This window comes from Pelodiscus sinensis, chromosome 2 (assembly GCF_049634645.1).
Source record: "Pelodiscus sinensis isolate JC-2024 chromosome 2, ASM4963464v1, whole genome shotgun sequence".
Classification (NCBI taxonomy): Eukaryota; Metazoa; Chordata; order Testudines; family Trionychidae; genus Pelodiscus; species Pelodiscus sinensis.
The window spans coordinates 225,790,478-225,817,602 of NC_134712.1; the positions used below are offsets into that span (position 1 = coordinate 225,790,478).

The 27,125-nt window shown below is 44.0% G+C and overlaps 1 protein-coding gene and 1 long non-coding RNA gene across 3 annotated transcripts in view; one reads left to right on the forward strand and one right to left on the reverse strand.

Moving 5' to 3' along the window:
• Positions 1-27,125, forward strand: part of APBB1IP (amyloid beta precursor protein binding family B member 1 interacting protein) — a 111,561-nt gene that overhangs the window by 42,139 nt on the left and 42,297 nt on the right. The window contains exons 2-6 of the mRNA XM_014569656.3: positions 5,241-5,312; positions 7,785-7,872; positions 12,851-13,140; positions 20,179-20,256; positions 22,183-22,342. Coding sequence (XP_014425142.2) covers positions 5,241-5,312; positions 7,785-7,872; positions 12,851-13,140; positions 20,179-20,256; positions 22,183-22,342 — 688 coding nt within the window. The remainder of the gene's footprint in view (positions 1-5,240; positions 5,313-7,784; positions 7,873-12,850; positions 13,141-20,178; positions 20,257-22,182; positions 22,343-27,125) is intronic.
• The window catches only part of LOC142827370 (uncharacterized), a 38,834-nt gene continuing 16,893 nt past the window's right edge, over positions 5,185-27,125 (reverse strand). For both annotated transcript variants that reach the window (XR_012902078.1, XR_012902079.1), the window contains 2 exons: positions 5,679-5,790; positions 5,185-5,321 (listed from right to left, as the gene is read on the reverse strand). This is a non-coding gene — a long non-coding RNA (uncharacterized LOC142827370). The remainder of the gene's footprint in view (positions 5,322-5,678; positions 5,791-27,125) is intronic.

Sequence of the window (27,125 nt, forward strand, 5' to 3'; positions counted from 1 at the left end):
TATCAATGCAGATACACAAGTCTATGAATATGGCTGAAGCTATGAAAGCCTCCAGATCATAACTGTGATATTATACCATAGCTGTTGGTGAGCCTTTTCACATAGCTCTAGTAGTCTAAAGTCAGTGGCCTGTTTAATCCTTACCAAGGTCATTGTTGAATTTTGGACACACTTGTGTTAGTTTAAGGAATAACTCATTATGCTTAAGTTTAAAAGTAGTCTCTCTGCTCACAAAATATGATGATGGGAACATTAACTTTATTCTCCTGAGAATGACTTATAAAAATACAAGAAAAATATGGACACTAGTAAATGAGATGGCTCAGTGACTAGTTTGGTATAATCAGTCTAGTGTTCATGATGACTATCTATCTATTCACTGAAAGTGGCACCGAAGTTAGACACAGCATGCTTCATAATTATTGTTTGAAGTAGGGATGTAAGAGTTTAGCTGGTTACCTGGTAAGCAGTAGGCTTACTGGCCTGCTTACCCAGTAACCAGTTAACTGGCCCAGCTGGACCTGTCCCCTGCCTGTGGCCGTGGGAGGCTTCGCTGCCAGGACTCAACCAGCAGGGTGGCAGTTGGGAGCAGCTCCCCACCCGTGGCCAGTGGTTAACCAGTTAAACAAATTGTTCAATCAGTTAACTATTTTAGTGGGCTTTTACATCCCTAGTTTGAAGCTAATATGGAGCTTGTAGGGTCACCCAATTGCTCAAGGTCTAAAATATCTGCTATACGGTAATTCCTCATTTAACATGTGCCCGCATAACACGTTTTCTCGATAGCACGATTTTTTTTTTAGGGAACATTTTTTGAATTACACAACCATCCCCGGAATAACACAATTTCCCCAACCGGCCCGTTGCTGGCCACTGTGCGGGGCTTCCCCCACCTCCTTGCAAAGCTGCGGAGGGTTCGCTGCTCGCTGCGCCGTTCCCTGGCGACTCCCCCTCGCCAGACGCTGTGCAGGTCCCGGCAGACCCGTCACAGGGGCATACTCTCAACCCAATCCCCCCTCCCTTCTCCTCCCCTTCCCTTCCCTAGAGCCAAACACCTCCCCCTCCCTGCTGTAACCCAGGCCCCTTTCTCCCCCAACCTTATGTCCCGGTCCCAACAGACACCACTGCTTGAAACGCAACCCCCACCTTTTCCATTATTTTCAATGGGAAAATTGACCCCGCATAACACGTTTTCACTTAACACGATCATTTTCTGAAACATATCTATAGTGTTAAATGAGGAATTACTGTATCAAATTTTTTCACCAATCTATTTTTCAACTCTCAGCAAGATTAGTTCCTTCTGAGGTTAGCCCATTTCACCTCCTTATCTTTTAATCTACTGTAAAAAAAAGCAATCTCCTTTTTTTTGTAAGACCTCCAAGTAGAAACCTAAAAGTTAAGAACTTTTTAATTACTGAACATGGTAACTATTTACCATGTGTGTCCATAGTCAGCAATAGGGATATGAAGGTTTAACTGGTAAGCCTCATCCTTGATGGACGAGGCTTATTGGTTATGGTTAATTGGTGGGGCTGGAGCAGCTCCCTGCCTGCTGTGGATAGGGGCTGTTCTGGTGCCCCTTTCAATCGGTTACCAGTTAAACAATAAGTCTATATCTATACTAGACTTCTTTTTCAGAAAAAGGTACACAAATCGCACCACAATTTGCGTACCTTTTTCTGATTGTTTTTTCAGAAGAGGCTTTTCCAATATTTGGCCCATCTACACTGGGCCAAATTTTGGAAAAACTTCCTCTTTCGGAAGAGCCCTTCTTCCTCGTGAAACGAGCTTTACAGAGCTTCCAAAAGAGTGCATCTGCTCTTCCACAAAAAATGTCGGACGAGCAGATGCATTCCCTGGATGTGATGGAGTTTTTCCGGGATTGGTATCCCAGGAAAAACCCCTAGTGTAAACATAGCCTTTGTAGCCAATTAAATGGGATCTTATCTCCCTAATCAGTGTCATGCACGCTCCGGAGAATGCACACATATCCTAAACTCAAATTTTTTCAGGATTCTCAGTGACTTCTTGAATGTATTATCCCTGAGGAAAGCTTAGCTCAGATACAGCATCTGATCTGCAATAAGGGCCTATGTTTTGCTGTGCTGTTTCCAGATGGATTAAAAGAGATACAAGCAGACCATTGGTTGACCCAACACAGTGAATCAGTAACTCAGGCCAGATTAGAAACCAGAATCTACTAGGCTCACAGTCCTTTGCTTTCAGCTGGGATTTTTAGAGATGCCTAAGGGGTTAGGGATTTAATGGGATCTGCAAGGACATCACTTCCTTAGGCTCATTACTTTTAGTACAGTTCAGTAACCAAGTAAAATTACCAAGTTGCTCTCAGGAAAAGGGTGTATATAATGTAATTTGGTAATTTATTATATAATTAAGGAGTTGTTATGACTGTAGATGTCCTGTAAAATTAAGTGCTTAAAGATTGGTGCAACCCCTGGTTTCTTTTTCCTGCTACTCTTTGCAATCACCAGGTTTTCTCCATGTCCCCTACTGACCACATCTTGAGAGCTCGTTGGTCTTGCGAGATTCTGGGCACTTTTGCCCCATGATGCAAGACAGTAAAGCACATGAGCAGTCCTACTGATATCAGTGGGGCTACAGCTCAGCATGTGTTTGAGTGTTTTGCAGGATGCCAAAGTAGTCAACAACATGCAGGGTCAAGCCCCTGAGTAAAAGAGCACAATCTGCCAGGCTCCCAAGTCAGATAACTTTTAGCATGTTCCTGTACCTCAGCTATGACTATACATTTTCTCTGTCTTTGACAGCAGTCAGCAACAGACATCCAACAGCATAAGAGCAGAAGTATCTCAAATTAAAACAAAGTTTGGTTAAACAAAGGGAGAAAGACAAAACAAATTAGGTGGATCAAACCACATCCAGTCCCTGGCATAGAAAACAGCCTATCTGAGGGTATGTCTACACTACAGCGCTAGTTCGAACTAACTTAGTTCGAATTAGTTAATTCGAACTAAGCTAATTCGAACTAACGCGTCTAGAACTAAAAACTAGTTCGAATTAGCGTTTTGCTAATTCGAACTAGCAAGTCCACATTGAGTGGACCCTGAACAGGGCTTAAGGATGGCCGGAAGCAGTGCCGGCAGGGCATCAGAGGAGGACTTAGAGCGTGGAGATGCTGTCTCAGGCTAGCCGAGGGCTGCGCTTAAAGGGTCCCGACCCCCACCCCGGACAGACAGTTCTAAGGGGTGCCCCGCTTGAAAACCAGTCCTGGCTTGGATTGCCCGGAGTACCCACACTGGGCACATCACACCACTCGGCCATCAGCCCGGCTACACTTGCTGCAGGCTGCCATCTGGGGAAAGGGGGCAATTGGGGGGCTGCAGGAGAGCTTCCACCCCCAGAAGCCCGCAGAGCCAGCCCAGTCCTCCCCATCGGGGGCTCGTACCCCATTCCTCCCTCACCTCCTTCCACTTACCCCTCCCTAACCCCCCTTCTTATTGATGTACAAAATAAAGATAACGTTTCTTCCAACATTGACTCTGTCTTTATTGAACAAAACTGGGGGAGACTGGGAAAAGGAGGTGGGAGAGGGGAAGAGAAAGGCTGGGAGAGGGGAGGGCAACTAACATGATCAGGGGTTGGGAAGAGGTCCCAGATGAAGAGAGGCTACAGAGACTGGGACTGTTCAGCTTAGAAAAGAGGAGACGGAGGGGGGGGCAGGATAGAGGTCTCTAAAAGCAGGGGTTGGGTGGAGAGGGTGCATTCAGAAAAGTTCTTCATGAGTTCCCCTAAAGAAGGACTAGAGGACACCAAAGGAAAGGAATGGGTAGCAGGCTTCAAACTAGTAAGAGAAAGTTGTTGTTCTTCAGAAAGCAAATAGTTAACCTGCGGAACTCCTTGCTGCAGGAGGCTGTGAAGGCTGGAACTAGAACAGAGTTTAAATGTTTAAAGAGAAGTGAGATCAAGTCATGGAGGTTGGGTCCATGGAGTAGTCTTAGCCAGGGGGTAGGAGTGGTGTCCCTGCCCAAAGTTTGTGGAAGGCTGGAGAGGGATGGCACGAGACAAATGGCTTGGTCACTGTCTTCGGTCCATCCCCTCCAGGGTCCCTAGGGTTGGCCGCTGTCGGAAGACAGGCTACTGGGCTAGATGGACATTTGGTCTGACCCAGGACGGCCATTGTAAGCTCAGGGCTCAGGGTCGGGGGTCTCAGTGGACCCCCTTGATTTTCATGCACACCTGCTCCTGAGTGGCCAGGCTGGCAGCTCTCCTGCCCTAGACGGCCACTTTCCTATGCCTAGTGCGGAGATCGTGGACAAGGTCCACGATGTCCGCACTAGCCCAGGAAGGTGCCCGCCTCTTGCGGTCCAGGGCAAGCTCCCGGGAGCCGCCAGCCTGGTCCCGGGAAGAGGGGGTGGGCTGGGGGACATCGGGTGGGTGGCTCTGTGCCGTGCCAGGTGCAGGGTCTGCTGGCTGGGTGCTGGCAGGCTTGCACCTGGCACGGGCACCGTAGCCAGCCCGTGCCCCTTTAAGAGGTCCGGGGCCGGGAGGGGGGCATAGAGTTTCCCTGGTGTTGGCCAGAGTGGCCACCAAGGAAAGCTGGGGAGGGCTAGCCTCCCACTAGTTCGAATTAAGAGGCTACTCACCCCTTAATTCGAACTAGTAAGTTCGAACTAGGCTTAAGCCTCGTAAAATGAGGTTTTCCTAGTTCGAACTAAGCGCTCCGCTAGTTCGATTCAAATTCGAACTAGCGGAGCGCTAGTGTAGCGGCTATGAATGTTAGTTTGAACTAACGTCCGTTAGTTCGAACTAACATTGTAGTGTAGACATACCCTAATACCTTAAGCCAAGTACTGAAACCTTCACATTGACTGTTCAGGAATTTGTCAGCCTCGTATTTTTAGTTTCTCTCCTTTTCTCTCTACTCACTTTTAGTTGTTTAAGGTGCAGATTTATTACCTGGTGACTTTTATACATTGAGGACCAAGACTTATGGACCTACTCAAGAGTATAAAATTAAGCATGTGCTTAAGCATGGACAGGACCAGAGAGCTAATTTGTTATCAATTATTTCTAAATTATGCAAAGATTTATCTGCTAAATTAGCCTAAATCAGAAACTGTTTCTTTCAATATGAATTGGAAGGTTTGGTAAGAAATGAACTAGATGAAGTTGGTTTTCTCCTGTGTTTATAGAATTGCTTCCAAAGTTTTAAACAGACTAATGCTGATGATCTTATCCATGGGTTTATTTCTTGTCAGATGGAGCAGGCATGTGATGATATAGATGAAATGTTCAGCAATTTACTGGGGGAAATGGACCTGCTAACACAGGTAAGTAATCTGTTTGAAAACAAAGAGATAAGAAACTTACCATAAGGTTATGTCTACACAGCAGCGTTATTTCAGAATAACTGATGTTATTTCAAAGTAACAAAGTGCATGTCTGCACAGCAAGCCATGAAATAATGTTGAGATGGAAGACTTCTTACTCTGATTCCTGTAAACTAATTTCACAAGGAGTAAGGGAAGTCCAAGGAACAGTGTTCTTCCTTAGACTTGCTGTAGTGTAGACAGCACCAAAAGCCAAATTAAGCTATTTCAACTTCAGCTATACAATTGAGGTAGCATATCTTAATTCAACTTTTGCCTTGCTCTGTACACGTGCCCTTTTGGAGGGAAACAAGGAGAATTCCTTACCTTTCTTACTCCTCTACAACTATCCATTGCACCTTCCTACTGAGTAAATACAGATAGCCTTTTGAGAGTGACTTCAAACTGATTTTTCTGTTTGGCATCTAAATCATGTTGCCTGCACAACAAAAATGACATTACAGTACGCTAGAACATGAAACTGCTTTAACATGATATCAGAGAAAAAACTTAAAAAACAAGTGGTCCTGTAGCATCTAAGAGAGAGGCCTTTTTCAAAAAGTAAATCCAGATTCCTAGTAGACACAGCCTCAGGATGTCCAAACATTCTGCTATGGAAACAACGAGTTTGGATCTGAATCACCTTGGATGAATATTTAGTGTACATGTTTAAATGAATGGTAGCCAACTGAATCATAGAATTGTAGGGCTAGGAGGAACCTCAAGAAGTTCTCAAGTCCTACCCCCACTGTGCTGTGGCAGGACCAAGAAAACCTGACAGGGGTTTGTCCAACCTGTTTTTACAAACCTCCAATTGTGAGGATTCCACCACTATAAATTGTAAACTGAATCAACTATAAATTATGGAAATGAAGACAAAATATTTTAAATAATTTGTTGAATTTTTGAGAAGCATCTAGCATGATTTATGGAATGATAGAACATTGATGGCAGTAGGGACTATATGCATATGAAATATTACCAACATGGAACATGTTCTAGAAGGAACTATAAAAACAGACTGAGTCTCTTTCTAAACCCAAGACCTTGGAAGATTTCCTACACCAACACTGATAAGATTCAGGGAAGATTTATAGTCCAAAAATGTTATACTCATGACATTTGTTTTAAATTAAGTTACACTTAATTAAAACACTAAAACTGTCATCTTGAATTTTGCATGAGATACCCTATCCAAAACCTCTATTTCTGAAATCTTTATTATTGAGTTCCAGTCATTGCCAAATTCAAGACCAAATATTTAGTGACATAAAATTGGAATTCTGCTTGAAGCATCTTGAAAACAAGAGGGAACGTGATTTAATTTACGACAGTCTTGGCAATTGAAACCACAACACCTGGTCCTCTGTTAGCTTTCTGACTTTTTAACAGTTTCAGTTATAAATGAGAACAGGATCGTTTAAAGTAATTAGTTTTATATTAAAATATTGAAATATAACAGAAAAATTACCTTTGCTTTGTATTACTTTTTACCTTATAATTTGTTGATTTTCCTTCTCTTTATTTAGAATTTTTTTTCTGGTTCTTCTAGTTTTCTATTTTCCTAAACTATTCTTTGAATTGTATTTTTTCTTCCCTTTTATTACTGTCTTTAGGTCTTATTCTCATTTATATTAATGTCTCTATATACCACTGTGGCAATGTAAATGGACCAGAAAATGGATATAGATATGGCACATTCACAGTGTAAACAGGCCTTAAAGAGAAAGGGCCTGATTCTCATTTATATTGTCTCTTCATGTTTAATTTTTAACTACTTTTCTACATTTCCATTGTTTTGTCTTTGATTTGTCTGACTTTTACTGTATGCTTGTACTTCTGTTTCTAATATTCCAATATTCATTATGAAATACCAATTTATTTCCTTTTGTAAAAATTAAAAAATGAACAGCTAGCTAGTTAGCTAGCACTATATAGATATAGATATAAATATATAAATTTGACCGCTAATATAGCAAAGCAGTTAAAAACGTGATTAGCATAAATCACCCAGTAGTAAGTAAGTATGGTTGCCATTTTTGTCTTCTCTATTTTATATATAAACTCCTTCCTAAATTTCTTTTAATTTGGGCTGTGAAATTCTTTCATGTAGTTATTTTCTTCCTTTCCCTTATTCACACTTTCTCTATTTTTGTAAGCATGAATAGTCATGCAGAAGTGGCATTTTTAGCTTACATGTTTCAATTTTTCAGCTTTGCACAAATTCATAAAAAACTAACATTAAGAGAAGCCTTTCATCCATATAAAACATCATGGAGCAAACAGGACCAACACACTAGTATATGGGTTTCTGTTTCTTGAGGGAAGAACTGTCTTTGTTACAATAATTATCAGTGTAACATGCTCTGTAAATATTAGTATCTTTATGATAATTACATCATCAATTCCTTTCTTTTTGTTCCATCTGAACAGAGTTTAGGAGTGGAAACCGTCCAGCCTCCATCCCCCAAAGCATCTAATAAAGAGTATAACTTTACAGTTGGCTTTACAGATTTAAATGGTAAGTGAGTAAAAGGATTATTTAGGGTTGCTGTAATGTTTTTATGTCACCCTTCTGCCGGGTGGAAGTGGCAGCAACAAGGGTGGAGTTCCATATCCAGGAGTTCCTCTTAATGGTACAAAACAGAACCAGCTTGAACCCCTAGCCACTGTTCTGAGAAAATATGACACCAGCTGTTGGCACCTCTCAGACGCACTATTTCCCCTCTCCTAACCACTAAGTCTGGATATAACAAAAGAGAACTTTTCAATAAAAGAGAACTAAGTGGTAGTTTGAGAAAACCCCAAGCCATGTTCAAAAGTATTCTACCATAAGCAGAAATTCAGCTCCAGTGCACATGGGGCAATTTCTTTGCAAATTACTCTTCCTCCCCTCCCCTCCTCCCTCCACAGTTGCTGGTCTTGATCAGCAAAGACCTAGAGTTCAGAGGCATGTTCACAACATGTGAGGTGTCAAGCAATATCTCTGTGGTCTCTATGAGCCTTTGCGGGTGGCGAATGTGTGCTGTTATTGTTGGACACCCTCTGGCCTCTTTGCAATGACATGTTTTGAGGTTCCACGGCTAAAACCAGATCTTCAGTGAATTCAGCTCTCAGGGTACGTCTAGACTACAGGCTTTTGTCGACAAAACCCTAGATGCAATAACACCTTCTGTCGACAAAACTCTGTCGACAAAAGGCGTTATGCCTCCTAAAATGAGGTTTACCAGCATCGACAAAACTGCTGAGTTCTGTCGACGTTATGTCGACAGAACTCAGCGGTAGTGTAGACGCAGGTATAGTTTTGTCGACAAAAGTCCACTTTTGTCGACAAAACTCTGTAGTCTAGACACACCCTCAGTGATTTCACAGGATAGCAGGGAACCTCACTGCCAGTACAGCCTCTGCATTGTCTTTCCTTTCACTATTGTACCCACACCAGGACTAAGGTATAGTGCCAAATCCTGCTTAACAGTAATCCAACACTAGTAATTACTATACAGAAACAGTGTATTTAGAATGAGTCTGATTAGCTCTGTCTCCAAACACTAGAGAGGGGAAGGTCAAAGGGTGTCTACAACTCTTGGGGCAGAGCTCAGCCCCCTACATAGCATTGCAATATGATACAAATCCAAGTCCCCATCACCTCTCTCTTTGCTGGGATTTGGCATTCCTGCTCCCTGCTTAGGTATTAAAGTTTGGGTTAGGGTGACCCTCTCTCATTCAGGCAGGCTAAGCACAGTTCTGCTTCCCTTCACTCATACAGTGACCACATTTCTTTGCCCTTGTACTAAAGTGATTTGTAACCCAACACCAGCCAAAAGGTGATCATTTTGGCAAAGCAGCTTCATTATGTTGCGTACCTAGGCCATGTAGGCATGTCTATGCAAAGTCTTTCCCTGTAACTCATCACAAGGGCTACGTCTAGACTACATGCCTCTGTCGCCAGAGGCATGTAGATGAGGCTACCAGGCATAGGAAAATGAAGCGGCGATTTAAATAATCGCCGCTTCATTTAAATTTACATGGCTGCCGCGCTGACCCGATCAGCTGTTTGTCAGCTCAGCGCGGTAGTCTGGACGCACGGGTGTCGACATCAAAGGCATTTGTCGACCACCCAGGTAAATCTCATTCCAGGAGGCATACCTGGGTGGTCGACAAATGCCTTTGATGTCGACACCCGTGCGTCCAGACTACCGCGCTGAGCTGACAAACAGCTGATCGGGTCAGCGCGGCAGCCATGTAAATTTAAATGAAGCGGTGATTATTTAAATCGCTGCTTCAATTTCCTATGCCTGGTAGCCTCATCTACATGCCTCTGGCGACAGAGGCATGTAGTCTAGACATAGCCAAGATGTTGGGATAGCTCATTCACACACTGTTTCTATCTAAAAAATACCACAAAAATAGAGGAGTAAAAAGCTAAACATATACACAATTAGCAAAAGCAACCAATGATTGTCTCAATTTGATATGCCTTAAAGAGGTCTGATTTTCAGAGTAGGGATATTCAGCATTTTCTGGAGGTTAGACCTGGGAAGAGGTTGCAAGTTGAACACTCCTAAATAGAAATCACTAGTCACTTTTGGAAAGCATGTCCTAATGTCTTTCATATTTAAATGTTTTAATGACACTTTAAACAAAATGTAGCAATATTAACCTGACAGATGGAATACATGAATGGAAAACATGACAGTGTAATGCCATTTGTGCTTTATAGGGGATCTGTATTTATAGGTATCTGTCCTTTTTCCCTTAGAGATTGCTAATAAAACGAATTGATGATAGCTTTGAGAATGTTGGAAACTACATAGGTTAGAATATTGCTTTAATGTGTATGTCACAAAAATGTCTCAATTATTAAAAGAGAGATAGGATTTGCTTAGAAATAATTTAGACCCCATTTCAGGAAATGCTTAAATATATGCTTAAATTCATCCCTGATCAAGAAATGCTTAAATGCTTTCCTTGAGTTGGGTCCTGATAGTAGACCAGCCTGGGAGAAATTCTTAGCAATACTCAGTTCCATTTGTAGGGACCTTGCCTATTCTTCAGTGTACCGACAAAAATAAATATGGAATAATGACAAAAGCAACAGTTCTATTCCAGACTGGGATTGTGGGGCTCTCTGACTTCCAGTAGCTAAAGGATTAGGACCTCACCAGGCTGGGAAGAGGGTGGTCCGCAGGGCCTGTTTGCCCTCTTGCAGCATTCTGCTGCCTCCTTGGGAAAGTATTCTCAGCTCTTGCTTGGTCCCAGCCATCCTCATGGGGCTGGAGCCCTCACAGGAATCACATCCAGTCATACTTAGCATGATGCTAAGCAGACCTTGCTGATTCCTAGCACCTAACTGCTGGGCTTCTCTCCAGAATAGGGCTGGCTGCTCCCTGCTCTAGCACTAGCTACAACTAGACTTTTTTGCCTAATGTCTCATTACAAGATTTCATTTAACTGTGGCCTACATTAGGCAATCACAGGAAGGGGCTGTTGACTCAGCTAGAAACTCCATTAAGAGAGTTATCTCATTTTAAGTGTGTCAGAGTTGAAAACACATAATAAATGTGGAATGTTTAGATCTGTTCTGGCAAAATATATTAATAAAGAAATTGCATGGTTTAAGCTCTGACTGAAGGGGACCTCAGAGCCCTGCATATTACTTTACGGGTGATAAGTTACTGATGCCTATCAGGCAATGTCTAATGTAGTAAGTAGGAATGTGATGTTTCATATTTTTTTTTTAAATCTTAAAGCCTCATGGCTTGACTTCCTTGCACTAATGATGGTTTACACCTGTGTAACCACATGGATTTAGGGACAACAGTCCGTTTAAAACCTGGTCTTGAGGCAGAGGTTATTCCAGGACAAGGAAATGCTGTTTGGTCCAGAGGGAGCGCTGTGGAGAAAGGGAGAATGGTGGGCTGTGTGTACTGCATCTCCGGGTCCAGGCTTGAAAGTGTAATTCCAGCATCCTGGTGGTCAAGTTGGAGTCTGCTCTGCTGGCAGCTCTGGCTAACAAAAGGTGGTGCAGAAACATAGCAGGAAAATGGCTTTGTACCCCAGAGCTGGACTAAAAACACCCACTCCAGGATAGTATAGCCAATATGGGAGAGGGAAATATTTATGTACAGAGGTATGAATGGAGGAAAACACACTGAGAAAATCAGGGGACCAGTAAAAAGGGGTTACATTCAACATGAAGACCCAGCAGCTCAGAGGTACCACAATATAAAAGAATAGACACTGAATAAGGTGTCTAGACTCAGAGTTCAGGAATCCTGGGCAGAGTGCCAGTCCCACAGGGAGTCTTGGGTGCACTTGGTCAACTTTGGCTCCAGTAAAACTTTTTTCCCAAGAAACTCCTCTGTGGCCTTCTGTCACTCTGTGCAAACCCACATAGAGCAACAACCTCCCACCTAATTTGCTAACAGCCTCCCTCCTTATCCCAGTGCAAAGTCACAAACTCATGGGCCTGTGCTGCTCTGGGCAACAGGGATGCTAGGTTTTTCTCCGGCTTGTCCTTCCAGCTGATTCCTTCCTGACACCATGCTCTGTAAGTCAGTGCTCTCCCCTTCCCAGGCTTCAGGCTAATTTCCGACTGCTTCGTTACATGAGGGCCTGCTGTCTGTAGGCCCTCTAGTCTGGAGCTCCATACACACACAGGCTCCTGTCACTCTTCCCCTCTCCAATCCCTATCCTGTGGAACAAACAGCACTTTTTCTGCTTCAAGACCAGATTCTAAGGGGCTTAGACCTGATTGAGACCTCAGTCCTGCAAGATGCTGAGCATGGTCTCTGATGCAAATGGTTTGTAAGTCCTTGCTTAACTTTTCCACTGAAGTCAATGGAACTTCTCACATCCTTAAAGTTTAGCGTGTGTAGAAAAACTTTGCCATATCAGAGCCAGACTTCAGAGCACTTTACAGGATTGAGCCCTTAGCACTATGAATGTAAGAGATATTAATTCTTCCTGTCCTACCTAAGGCTATGTTTGCACTACCTTACAGCAGCACTGCTATACCACTACATCTGTGCTGCTGTAAAGTCTGGACCTGCTGTATCAAAGTCTCTATGTACATACTTAACTTTAAGGAGGCGAGAAGTTCCATTTTCGTCAGTGTAATTGCTCACTTGCTTTAAGGGCTTAACTACTCTCTTGCATTAGACAGTGCTCAGCACCTTGCAGGACCCCTGACCAACAAAAAATTTACCAAAAAAAGTGCCAGTGTAGACAAAACCTAAGATACTAATGCAGTTCTTCTAGAAAGGAAATTTCCCACCTAGTCTATTCCAAAGTATGATCAAGTTAATTATTACCCCCAAAATACAGCATTTCCATAGAACCTAAATGAGTCTCCATCTTTAAAATTGTCCCCTTTCCCTTAATCTCTACAATTAACATCTTCTATAATTTAGTTTTCATTGAACTGAGTGCAGATATTTTGTCATGTCACACATTCTCTAAAGAGCTTGGTTTTTTTGGGGGGTGTCATTTCTTCACAGAATCTTTAATTACGCTGGAGGACAGTGACTTGGATGCTTTAATGGCTGATCTGGTAGCAGACCTAAGTGAAGTTGAACAGAAGACATTACAAGCAAAGAATACTTCTTCTCAATGCCCACAAACTGCAGTCACTCAGCCTTCAACAGGTGTTTGTGCTGCTGCTTCTTATGGTTGTAAATCAAATGTCCCTGTTGTCACTGGGCATTTTGAAGATGACTTGCCCCCTCCACCTCCAGATCCTGTTTTTGACCTCCCACTACCACCTCCCCCTCCTGAACCACTCACTCAGGTAAGCACTGACTGGAGTGCCTGTTTCACAGTTTCTCTTAGCTTCTGAGGAAGGGGCTAGGCCGGTGATTTTCCTGGACTCTAATCCTTAGCTCTGTCTGGATGAGATGGGCTGCCAGATGAGTTTGGCCTGATTTAGAAAAAGATGGATGAGAAGGTAGTTGTTGCGCTTGCCATTTCTGTTTGGAAGTGAAATTAGATCCAGTCTGGACTTCCCCTGGTTTTGATGCATCAGCTGCCTGTGGACTCGTTTTTGGTTCTGTTGGTTCAGAAGGGTTGTTCCTCCCACGTCTCTCAAATTAGGTCCAGAACCCCTTGAGATTGCTTCCTGTACAAAAGTTCAAAAGATGAGACGCTCGTGAAAGACTGGGTAGCCTCCCAGACTGTGAATATGAGGGACGGGAAGAGCTGGTCTCAATGATGCACATCAGTCAGGACAAACTTACAGAGCCTGGTTTTTAGGGTTCTACTGAAGCACTCTATTAGCACTCTGTCTGTTTGGAAGTGGTATATGGATGTTCGGAGAGTTTTGATTTTCAGCAATCAGCAGAGTTGCTGCACCGTCTGGGACATAAACTTTGTTCTCTGATAAGATTTCTCAAGGGACCTTAACTCAGCCAAGTAGTTCTCAATCAGTTGAATGGTGGTGGCCACACTATCAGGGTGATTCTGTATGATCCAATCCTTACCCCCAGAGGCAGGCCCGGTCAAAGAGTTTTCAGGCCGAAGGCAGCATGGCTGAGTTGCATGGCCCCATGGCTCCCAGTCAAGGCAGCGAGTGAGCGACTCGGTGGATGGGGCCAGGAGCTGGGCACCTCAGGGCCCTGAATGCACGGGACCCAAGGCAACCACCTCGCTCATCTTGCCCAGAGATAGGATCTAGGTAAACTGTTTGAGAAGAATTTGCTCAGCAACTTGCGCCCCTATCTTTGTCTCAGGCTGGAGCTATCTCTGGCAAATGTTCTAAAGCGTTTGGGTGATGAGGCAGGGTCGGGTTCCTGGTGGGCATTGTTCCCCATTGGAAACAACATTGGAACGTCTCTTCCAAGATATCTAGGGCATTGAGGATTGCAGCCTTGACCTGGTCATTGCCCTGAACCGTGATGGCATCTAGCATGTGGTATGCAGTCTGGGTTATTTCAGTCAGCTATGGGGCCAGCGTGGACACCTAATGTTCTCAGACCCATCGGGCTACCACAGCCACAGCCTCTGGATCATGAGCAGGCCCCATTTTGGCACTTGATGGGAGCAGGTAAAGGCACAAGTGCAGGCGCAGGCAGCTCTGCTGGGGTCATGGGTTGCAGCATGGAGGTCACCTGTTGTATCAGCTGCTCTTATTGGGCTGCTATTTCACCAGTTAGCTTTAGCTGTTGCTGGATCACTTGCTGTAAGAGCTGCTGGTGCTGTTGCTACTGCTGCTGCTGCTGGGCTCTATCTCAATTCATGGGCTGGACTCACACCAGCTTCTCTTTCTTTATTTTCCTTTGGTAAGTCCCTTCAGCAGGGCTAGGGCTATGCCCACATTCTCCACCATTTGTGGCTGGGTTCCTGGCAACTGAGTAGGCTGGTGGCTAGATTGCTGAATAAGCAGGCAAAAAAGCGGGGGCACTGTGTCCCTTTCCTACTGTGTTCCTGGCCCAGGAACTCCAAATCACTTCCTATCCAAGTCCTTCAGTTTGGGGCATGGCTTCAAGAGTCCATATTTACCGTAGTTGGGGCTTCTCAATAGATTCCTCCCTTTTCCTAGAGGGGTTGGAGCTTACTTACTCCCATGGCTGCCGAGCAGACAGGCTCTGGTTTGTGTCCTGTAGACTGCTGAACCAGGCTCCTACCTTCTTGCCAGTCAGCCCTAAACTGAGCCAGGCTCCTTCTTTTTTTCCTCCCTCGAAGCCTGGCATTGGTTGCAGGTAAAGCGCAGTAGAGCTAGCTGGGCCCAAAGGCTTTCTTTAACCCCTGTAATGCTGGGCCCTCTTTTCTCCACTCCTTCGCAGTATCTTTTAGTCAAATTGACTTAAATTATCAATCATTATATTTGCAGTGATAGAGCCATATTCTGTAACCTTTAAAGCTGTGAAAGCAAAATAAATAAATATAGCATTTATTTTAAAGAAGCACTGATCTGAATCTCAAAACTTTCCATCAGCTCTGACATTTCTTTTTAAAGACTGTCCTTAAGCTCAGTAAAACCAGGTCTACACTGCGGGGGCCATGTTAGCATAAGGTTCACAACTCCGGCTACCTAAATAACGTAGTTGGAGTTAATGTATCTTAAGTCAAGGTTGGTGCTGTCTCCACAGTGGGGATTCAATGGGACAAATGCTCCCATTGACTTCCCTTACTCCTCGCATTGGTGCCCTCAGCATTTGATTTAGCGGGTCTTTACTACACTCACTAAATCAAATCCCAGAAGATTGATCGCCAGAGCATCGATCCTCCAGTAAGTGGAGACGTGACCTAAGATTTCTACATTTTGTGCTAGTGTTCTCTGTGTTGATGTTTGTGTTTCTCTTTGAGCTTTGGGAAACTTGGCGATTAAAGTAGAAAATACAAATCTTTTTGAGGGTCACTGACTTTCTTCAATGGTTCCACTATTTTTAGGCTGATAGGTTATTTTCTGACTGTGTTTTTTCTATCCGAATGGATGAAGACAAAAGTTGGGATAACTAAGTGCTCTTCAGTAAGGAGGGAAATCTGTTGCACAGATTTGTACTTTATGAGTCTTGATCAGTACAGGTCATATACTGAAAATATTTAGTTTACACACCTGCTGGAGCTATTCAGCAGGAAACTTGGCCAGACCACTGAACTATTGTGGTTATGATATTTTTGGTGCCTCCTGCAGAGAGCTGTTTGCGATGGGGAAAGCATTCTGAGCCTACAGTCCTCTTCTGCAGAATATCAAATCTCACTTTGTCAAACATTCTTTGTGCAGCCACAAAAGCTATTTTTGGATTATCAGAGCTAATCCACCTCCGACCTATAGTGCTCGTAGCAATGCAAATTCCCTTCCCTGCTGAGTGGAAGACCTTCAAGAACTGTTGTTTTGACATTCTTAGCTGAGAATATGACCACAACACTCGAAGGTGGAGCCATTTATGTTTACCTTGCATGCTTTGTCCTGTATTCTTAATATCCTAAGAGGCAAGCATCATGCTATATCAAGAGGAGAAAGCTGCCAGACAAACATGTTTAGAAAGCAAGATGACAGAATATAGTAAAATAACATCAATCTAAAAGAAGGTGCTGTGCAAACAACGGAAATTAGGCCCAAGTACTTCTTATTGGGGCAACTCTTATGAGTTTGTGCACCATTCCAGTTTACCCCTGCAGTACTAAGGTAAATGCAGTCCACTTGCAACAACACCTCCAGAATAGAGGTGGGAAGGGATAGAAGAGTAGCACGCAGCGAGACTCTAATATGGAACAGTGGCACTAAGACAGAAACTGCCTCCCAGTATTTTCTGATTGGAAGCTGGATTTGGTTAAAGTTGTCATATCAACAAAAATCCACACCTTCAGAAAGGAGTCTTGGAGGTAGGAAAAGATCACCAGTGTAGGGTTGCCAGGTGTCCAGTTTTTGCCCGGACAATCCATTATTTCTGGCCCCTGTCTGGTTAAGAAAAAAACCAGAAAATATATGTCAGATATTTTCTGTTTTTCTTGGACAGAAGGCTGGCGGGGACATTGTTCCCCTGCTGCATCCGATGTGGGCAGGGGGAAGCGAGGAGCATGGGGATTCTTAAAGGCACAGCAGCCTTTTTTTTTTTTTGCTCAACAACTTTCATCTCCAGTTGTTTGTTTGTTTGTTTGTTTGTTTGTTTGTTTGTTTGTTGAATAAGTTTGGTCTCCTGTGGGTTTTTTTCTCCTGCCATGTTTGGGATTTTTGGTGAAAGCATCTGGCAAGCCTACACCAGTGACTGTGCAAACTAGTCAAAAATCAGAGACTCTTCCCAGAGATAGGAGGTGTGGAAAAGATGAGGAGAGTCCTGAATTTGGGGAATTGGCAGATGAGCGTGAGGCAGACAGAGATCTCAGCATTGCATTAGTATCCCACCATGATCTCAGAAGTCACAGGTTGTCACTAACCTAAGTGTAGCTCTTATAAAGATACATTACAATAATCTACTCCCGAGGTAAGAGAGGCCCATGTCAGAGAAAAACAGTCACAAACAATCTTTACATCAACCACAAAGGAAAACAATTACTTCTAGACATTAAAGTTGACTTAGAATCCAAATGTTTGTAAACCAAGTGGTCAATATGATCCTAAAAAGGCTTATTGACTGAGGGTATGTCTACACTACAAAGTTAACGGACGTTAGTTCGAATTAACTTTGATAGGCGCTACACTAGCACTCCGCTAGTTCGAACTTAATTCGAACTAGCGGAGCGCTTAGTTCGAACTAGGTAAACCTCATTGTACGAGGACTAAGCCTAGTTCGAACTTACTAGTTCAAATTAAGGGGTGTGTAGCCCCTTACTTCGAACTAGTGGGAGGCTAGCCCTCCCCAGCTTTCCCTGGTGGCCACTCTGGCCAACACCAGGGAAACTCTATTGCCCCCCTCCCAGCCCCTGACCCCTGAAAGAGGCACGGGCTGGCTACGGTGCCCGTGCCAGGTGCAAGCCTGCCAGCACCCAGCTAGCAGACCCTGCACCTGGCAAGGCTCAAGCCAGCCACCCGATGCCCCCCAGCCCTCCTCCTCTTCCCAGGACCAGGCTGGTGGCTCCCGGGAGCTTGCCCGGGACCGCAAGAGGCGGGCACCCGCCTGGTCTAGTGTGGACATCGTGGACCTCGTCCACGATCTCTGCACTAGGCACAGGAAAGTGGCCGTCTAGGGCAGGAGAGCTGCCACCCTGGCCACCCAGGAGCAGGTGTGCATGAAAATCAAGGGGGTCCACTGAGACCCCCGACCCTGAGCCCTTAGCTTACAATGGCCGTACTGGGTCAGATCAAAGGTCCATCTAGCCCAGTAGCCTGTCTGCCGACAGCGGCCAGCCCTAGGGACCCTGGAGGGGATGGACCGAAGACAGTGACCATCCATTTGTCTCATGCCATCCCTCTCCAGCCTTCCACAAACTTTGGGCAGGGACACCACTCCTACCCCCTGGCTAATACCACTCCATGGACCCAACCTCCATGACTTGATCTCACTTCTCTTTAAACATTTAAACTCTGTTCTAGTTCCAGCCTTCACAGCCTCCTGCAGCAAGGAGTTCCACAGGTTGACTCTTTGCTTTGTGAAGAACAACTTTCTGTTACTAGTTTGAAGCCTGCTACCCATTCCTTTCCTTTGGTGTCCTCTAGTCCTTCTATTATGGGAACTAATGAAGAACTTTTCTTGATGCACCCTCTCCACCCCACTCATGCTTTTATAGACCTCTATCCTATCCCCCCTCAGTCTCCTCTTTTCTAAACTGAAAAGTCCCAGTCTCTTTAGCCTCTCTTCATATGGGACCTGTTCCAAACCTTTGATCATTTTAGTTGCCCTCCGCTCTCCCACCCTCTCTCTTCCCCTCTCCCACCTCCTTTTCCCAGTCTCCCCCCACTAGTTCGAACTAGCGGGGTAATGTAGGCATACCGCACTTGCAAATGAAGCCCGGGATTTGAATTTCCCAGGCTTAATTTGCATAAGCGGGGAGCCGCCATTTTTAAATCCCCGCTCGTTCAAACCCTGTGCCGCGCCGCTACACGCGGCACGAACTAGGTAGTTCGAGCTAGGCTTCCTAGTTCGAACTACCGTTACTCCTCGTGGAATGAGGAGTAACGGTAGTTTGAACTAGGAAGCCTAGTTCGAACTACCTAGTTCGTGCCGTGTGTAGCTGCGCGGCACAGGGTTCGAACGCGGGGATTTAAAAATGGCGGAGCCCCGCTTATGCAAATGAAGCCCGGGAAATTCAAATCCCGGGCTTCATTTGCAAGTGCGGTATGCCTACATTACCCTCCTAGTTTGAACTAGGAGGGTAGTGTAGACATACCCCCCGAGTTTTGTTCAATAAAGAGAGATTCTATTTTTGAACACGTGTCCTTTATTTTGTACATCAGGAAGGGGGGCTAGGGAAGGGTAAGTGGAAGGAGGTGAGAGAGGAATGGGGTACGAGCCCCCGATGGGGAGGACTGGGCTGGCTCTGCGGGCTTCTGGGGGTGGAAGCTCTCCTGCAGCCCCCCAATTACCCCCTCTCCCCAGATGGCAGTCTGCAGCAAGTGCAGCCAGTCTGATGGCCGAGTGCTGTGATGTGCCGAGTGTGGGCACTCAGGGCACTCCAAGCCAGGACTGCTTTGCAAGCGGGGCACCCCTGAGAACTGTCTGTCCGGGGTGGGGGTCGGGTCCCTTTAAGCACAGCCCTCGGCTAGCCTGAGACAGCAGCTCCACGCTCTTAAGTCCTCATCTGATGCCCTGCCGGCACTGCTTCCGGCCATCCTTAACCCCGGTTCAGGGTCCACTCTGTGTGGACATGCTAGTTCGAATTAGCAAAACGCTAATTCGAACTAGTTTTTTAATCTGGATCCGTTAGTTCGAATTAGCTTAGTTCGAATTAACTAATTTGAACTAAGTTAGTTCGTATTAGCGCTATAGTGTAGACATATCCTGAGTCCTAAAAATTGAGCAGCACTGGGTTTGTTATTCCATGCTACAGTCCACAGTGCTGTGTCATTCAACAGCCAGCCTGCCCCCAGTATGCAAACACTTTTTTCCCCAGACCTTCCTGCCACATCTGCTGTATGATAATTCCCTCCTGTGTGAGTATAGGGGAGACCTGTCTCCAGGTTCTATAGCAATCTATGAGCCATTGCCCAAATCTTCTCACTATCCCTAAGAGATCCATGGTTGCGCATTGGGGAGCCTTTGTCTTGTGAATCGGAATTAAACTTCGGGCAAACAAAGGCTAAGCCATCAGTGCCCATTGATTTCCTGTAGCTGGCAGCAATGAAGTTTTCCTTGATAGGCCTTGTCATGTTGGTATCAATAATTATGAACAGCTATTTGCATATAACCATGGCACTTTGCTCAATTTATTGAATATCTTTCTGTTATTTCAGGAAGAGCTAGAGGTACAAGAAAAAGCTGACAAAATTAAACTTGCATTGGAAAAATTGAAGGAAGCCAAGGTTAAAAAGGTAGGACTTAAAATATTGAAATTCTAATTTACCATACAGTCGAGTATATATGTCAGAGTTCTCTATAATACATCATTTGTAATGTTAGTCTTTGTATTCTTCCTTTATTTTTTGTAAATTTAAAAATGTACTTTTAGATCTATATTATACTTGGTCTTTACATCCAATAATGGAGGAACAATATTCTTCCACTCTACCTCTGACAGAACTGAGGAAGGTTATATCTCTGAGTTCCAAGATCTGGATAAACCTCAGTATCCTTATAATCTGCTTTAAGGAATTGTAATGTATGACCAAATATTATTCAATCACCCAAAACTATTAGCAAATGCTTTAATCTGTACCTTTTCAAAGCAGGGTGTGTGGATTTAGCCCGGTTACTTCAAGTACTGTTAGTGGAGTTAGAATTGCTAAATGCTCTCATGGCACTGTTAGATACAGGCAGTACAGTAAGGGGCTGGCTGACCCCCAGGAGCATCTTGAATTCCAGTTGAACTCAACAGGAGGTGTAGGTGCTCAGCTTTGTACCCTTACGATAGGTAAGGCATGAGGAGAGGGGAATCTCCAAGAGTTCAGATCCTATAGGGTCTCTGGACACAAGGTGCAGGTCTCCTTTGAGTTTTGGGGTATTTACATTGAAACAACTATCACCGAGATGTGTAAATTTTCCCCAGTGGACATGTTAGGGTAAATTTCTAGATCTTCTCACAGAGATTTCTTCACAAAAAGGTTTGTCCTAGCTCATCTTAGGGTATGTCTATACATCAAAGTTAATTCGAAATAATAGCCGTTATTTCGAATTAACTTTAATAGCATCTATACAGGCAAACCGCTATTTTGAAATACATTCAAAATAGTGGAGCGCTTATTTCAAATTTGGTAAACCTCATTCTACGAGGAATAATGCCAAATTCGAAATAGATCATTCGAAATAAGTGCTGTACAGATGCTTATTTCGAAATAGGGAGGCTCCACTCTTCCCAGGGTGCCCTGGTGGCCACTCTGGGCACAACCAGAAAAACTTCCTCTCCTCTCACCCAGCCCCAGAGCCCTTTAAGCACAAGCCTCAGGTAGCCTCAGGCAGCAGCCACACAAAGACACTCCTGACCTGATGCCCTGCCTGAACTGGTTCCAACCAGCTTTCATTTCGATTCAGAGTCCACTCAATGTGGACACGCTATTTCGAAATAGAAAAACTTTATTTCGAATTGCATTTTATGTATAGATGCATTATTTTGAAATAGATTATTTTGAATTAGCTATTTCAAAATAAGATATTTCAAAATAATGCTGTAGTGTAGACATACCCTTACCCTATTTCCTGTTTAGTAAGTTATCTGCCTTTGGGCAAACAATTTATTTTGCTTCTATTATTTTTTGCAAGATATTAAATATTTAAAGTCAGAGTATTCTAAAAGCTAATTCTGATCGTCTTTCTGTTGCTAAATGCCACCTGTGCTGTAATTCGTGTCATACTCTGAAGTTTAAGGAAAATTTAAACAAAATTCTCTCTGTTCTAAAAAGAAGGGGTTAAATGAACTCTGGCTTAAAACTGCCCCACCCAAAGCACTCCCCACAGGAGTTCTGATTGGAAGATCATCTGGCTCAACTGATTGATCCAACTGCTATTTCAGCCAGGAGGAGGATTTTGCTTTTCCTTGAGTTACGCCCAATACTAAGTTTAATTTTCTTTCTTTTTTTTTCCTTTTTTTTTTTTTTTAACAACAGATCTTTTTCTTTGGCACCAACAGAATGTAAAAGCTCTTAAGATGTATCATTCTCTCAGTTCAGTGTAGAACCTGGTGCCTTTGAATTAGTAATGACCTTCAGCCTTAATCTTCCTCATGTGTTTTAGTGGAATTTTGATCAGACTAGCTTTTTATTCTCTATTGAAATTAACGGACTCTTCTATGATGATTTACTCAGCTTGTCGTCAAGGTGCACATGACTGATAACAGTACTAAAGCACTGATGGTGGATGAACGACAGATAGCACGGGATGTTTTAGAGAACCTCTTTGAGAAAACCCACTGTGATTGCAAAGTGGACTGGTGCCTGTATGAAATATACCCAGAACTACAAATTGGTAAGTTTCATAAGACAGAAGACCTTACAGTAAGTTAGTTCTATGGTACTGATAATTATGAAAGGTGAGACTATACTTCTAAGTTTTCCCTACCCCTGTACCCATGTACGGGCTCTCTCCCTGTGTTGGAGGCATCACTGCTGAAGCAGGTTTGTCTGAATTGTAAAGACGTGAGCAGTGCCAGCTGTCAGGGCGATGCAGAAAGTACCAGTCGCCCCAGTAGGTGGACCTACATCACTCTGGGGGATGTGCCTCTCACACTTTACTGCAGCAGACCAGGGAGACTCCCTTTAGGGGCCATTTTCATTACTGAGATTTACCCACAGAAAATGAACCAGGAGAATGATTACACAAAAGCCAGCAACAGGCTTAAAAGAGAGAGTACAGTGTTGAAGTGCTGTTGGCCACAGTTATCTCACTTGGGCCTGCTAGTGCTGTAATGAAGCAAACGTTTTTGAGCAGTATGTCAATCATTTCTGATACGCTTCACCAGTCGCTGCGCCTTTAAGTTCAGGTCATGTACACTATAATGCTCCTTCTCTTCAATAGAGCTGTGTCACCCCCCATCCGCAGTCAGATGTGACTCTCAGCCAGCGAGTAGAAAAAAAGGTTTATTAGGCAACACTGACACTGCATAGAACAGACTCATCAGCACAGTAACCAGAAGCAGTCAGTACAATCCATCTTGTGCGAGGGCCAACAGAGTGAGGCCGCTGACTCCCTGCCTGCACCCCAAGACTGCCCCACTCCCAGCAGCCTGGACCCAGCCAGGTTCCTCCTCTGGCCTTTGTCCTGCTCCCAGGCAAAAGGTGTCACCAGGTTGCACCCCCTTCCGGGCTCAGGTTACAAAGAGCATTGGCTATTGTGTACGTGTGGGAGGCTGGACAGCTCCCTCAGTGGAAGTCACACCCAAAATACCCATCACCATATAGGTATTGGTGCAGTGCCCAAGGAAACTGAGGCACAAACATTGGGTTACTATAGGACAATAAAACTCACATGCCACATAACAAGCTGAATAAACCCCCCAGTTTGTCACAGGTTGCCTGTAGTGGGTAGTGCCTCACATCGAAATGGTAACATGCCTGCCACAGCTGGCCTCAGACCCGTAGGAATCAGCCTGCTGACTGGTATTATTTCATCAGTGTAGTTTCAGAGAGGCCTCGAGGACTGAGTAGGATAGAAATGTCTGTCTGGGGGCCAGGCTTTAAATGTGTTAATGAAGAAAGGAATGTGGCTGTGACCTCCCTGTGTGGCAGTGACTTGGAAAAATTACAAACTGAAAATGGCCCCTACAACGGTAAACGTCTACAATCACCTGGCCATAATATTTGTACTAAGAAAGTTAACATCATGTACTAAAAAAGACCCAGGAATAATTATTCTGCTGCGCTATAAATCAATTGTGGCGAATAGTTAGAAAAGAGTCTGGGTGCCTCTGAACATGGAGATATTCATCTACTGGTGGGAATGGCAGATACAGTAATTGCCTATCCACTCTTTCAACCCTATTAAGATGATACATGAAGCAATACTGCCACCTTCTCATGTACCTGCTTTTGTTAACTAACAAGAGACTGAAAATGGCACAAGAAACATCACAGATGTTACTTTGGATAATTCTGGAGTGTTTCCTTCTTTTGGGAAGTTACTCTCTCTGGTCCAGTGTAACCGGCACAGAAATCTCTGAACACTGAATGACAACTTAGGGTCAAATTATTTCCTGAACTTCTGCAACCTTTGAACCGTCATATTTACCTGTGTGTTTGTATGATCTTAAATGCTATTTTGAATCCCCTGCCTTATATCCAGAGGCCAAGAATATTGGGGAATACACAGGGAGAAAAATTGTGGTTGATGTTGGATGTTTTACAGAAATAGAAATTATTTGCTATCTTTTGGACCAAGTGAGATGGATATAAAGTTTATTCATGTATAGAAGGATATTTTGGGTTGGGTGGAGCAATATATGTCAGGAGGTCTTCTGTTTCCACTGGTATGAAATATACCATTTATTTATAGAAAATTAATTGATTCTCTTCAAATGTTTAAAAATGCAAGTTTACTATTTCCCCTTATACATTTGTTAAATGGATTAAAATAGTACCATTAACATTCTTATTAAGCAGATTTACCAGAGTACAACAGACTTAATAGAAAATGATGCTTCATTGTACCCAAAATGTTTCATAGAAACATCTTTGGTTTAGTAAACTCTGGGACTATGTCTACACTGCATGCTTATTTCAAAATAACTCTTGTTAATTCAAAATAACAGAGTGCACAACTACACAGCAAGCCTGTTTTTTCGAAATAATTTTGAAATAACTGGCTCTTACTCCAACTTTCTGTAACCCTCATTTCATGAGGGCTACATCTACACTATGAATTTTCTGGCAAAAATATGCTAATGGGAGACTCATTTGCATGAGTCACAATCTCATTTGTATATTTTCTGCTGATCCATTTTTTTGCTAGGGTTTTTGTGCAAAAACAAGCAGTGTGGATGTTTTCTTTTTGCGCAAAAACCCCTTTTCCTGCCATATCGGTAAACCTCCTTTTTGGGACATAAGGATCCAGCAGGAAAAGGGGTTTTTACACAAAAAGAAAATGTCCACACCACTTTTTTTTCCCCACAAAAATGACTTGCATGAATTATGCAAATGAAGCACAGCAATATGCTAATCGGTGCCTAGTTTGCATACTCACTGCCGGCAAATCCAGCAGAGTAGATATAGCCAAGGAGTAAGGGAAGTTGAAGGAAGACTGTTCTTCCTTTGACTTCCTGCTGTGTAGACAGTGGCAAAAGCAGAGTTAAGCTACTTTGACTTCAGCTATGCAATTAAGATAGCTGAAGTTGTGTAGCTTAAACTCGACTTTAGCTCACAGTGTAGATGTACCCTGAGTGAATCAGGCAGGTTCCCTTTTTGGCATATCTACAGATTAGTGAGTAGATATTCAAAAAGTGTGTCTGCACTGCACCCTTATTTTGAAATAAGATACACAATTTGAGCTACACAGATTGCGTAGCTTATTTTGAGTTAATTTTGAAATAGCTCATTTCACAATTTGGTACTGTCTACACAGCACCAAATTTCAAAATAGAGTGCTATTCCAAAACGTCCCTTAATCCTTGTGGAATGAGGTTTACAGGGATGTCGGAATAGCAAGCCCGTTATACAGTAAAACTCCAATTGTCTGGCGTCCAGTGGTCTGGCACTCCTGATAATCCGGCACCAACTGGAACCCAGAAGTGCTCCAGCCTGCTGGACAATTGGAACTGCTCTGCCCCCAGCTTCCCCAAGTCCACCACTGGTCAGTTTCAGCAGCGGTGGACTTGAGGAAGCCCTGGGGCAGAGCACCCCAGCTGCTCTGCCCCCGGCTTCCCCAATTCCGTTGCTGCTGAAACTGACCAGTGGCTGACTTGGGGAAGCCGGGGGCAGAGCAGCTGGAGTGCTGCTGGGTTGGTCCCGCAGCGCCACTCAGGTGAGGGGCAGCGCTACGGGACCAACCCGGCAGCACTCCAGCTGCTCTGCTTCTGGCTTCCCCAAGTCAGCCACTGCTTCCCCGCTGGTCAGTTTCTGCAGCGGCTGACTTGGGTAAGCCGGGGGCAGAGCAGCTGGGGTGCTGCCAGGCTGGTCCCACAGTGCCGCCCTCTCCCACGCTGCGCAGTTCCCCACCGACCCCCCCTCCCCGCCCACCCCAGATCCTTCATAGCCCCCCTTCCGGTACTCCAGCATATCTGATAATCTGGCACCCCCTGGGTCCTAAAGGTGCCGGATTATCGGAAGTTTACTGTATTTTAAAATAACAAAAGATGTGGAATAGCTATTTCGGGATACTTCCGGTATCCTGAAATAGCTTCGCGTTGTAGATGTAGCCTAAAAGTCCAGGCTATTTCTGTATCAGAGTATCTTTGATAGAGTCCTGTGCATGTGTTTTTTATTATGCAAGACTATATGTAAATCAGGTGATCTACTCTTTCAGATGCATTGCAAGTTGCAAAGTTTTATGAGGGTTTTCTGGAGCTTTACTGTGGTGCAACATTTTGCAACAGAGCAATTTAACCACATAACAAATTTGTACCCTGGTACAGAATTGACTATATTTTTCCATATTGTTTTTATGCTGGGATTATTGCGAGGGCTGCTGTTTTAGAAGTAATTTATAAGTTACATTAATATCTTTTAGGGCACAATTTACCCTTCTGTTGCTTACCTGTGTGGATACATTGGCTTATGTTTTCAGTGAAGCATATTACAATGCTTTAAGTTGCTAAAGAACGACTGTGTACATTCAGACAGGCTCCCCAACTGATCCTCTGTAACATCTGAAAGCATGCAGTTATTTAATCATCAGAACTGATGGTCTATATTGTGCCCTTCCTCTTGAAAAAGTGAAGAAGGGCGTGAGAAGGGTATAAAACTCTAGAAAAAGCCACCAGAATATGCTTCCTTATCTCCCACAGTATGCAGTCCATGTTGTCTGAAGAATATGGTCACCAGTGGCTACTGAAAGTAGAGCAAGAGTGCTCCTGGGGAACCTGCAAAGGTGTGCTACATCCCGGCTTAGCTGCTAGGACTAAGGGTGCCATTGTGCTTCCAGTGGCAAAGCATTGGCATGACTCCATGCAGCGTTGGTTCAGAGATGTAGAAAGACAAAGGCAGCAATCAGAGCTTTGGAAACGGATAAAAGACTTGTTCAGGGCATGACCAGTTCATGCAGGCTCTGCAGGCATTAATCTACTCTCAGTTTCACAACTTCCTTCATGCCTCTTAGAGAA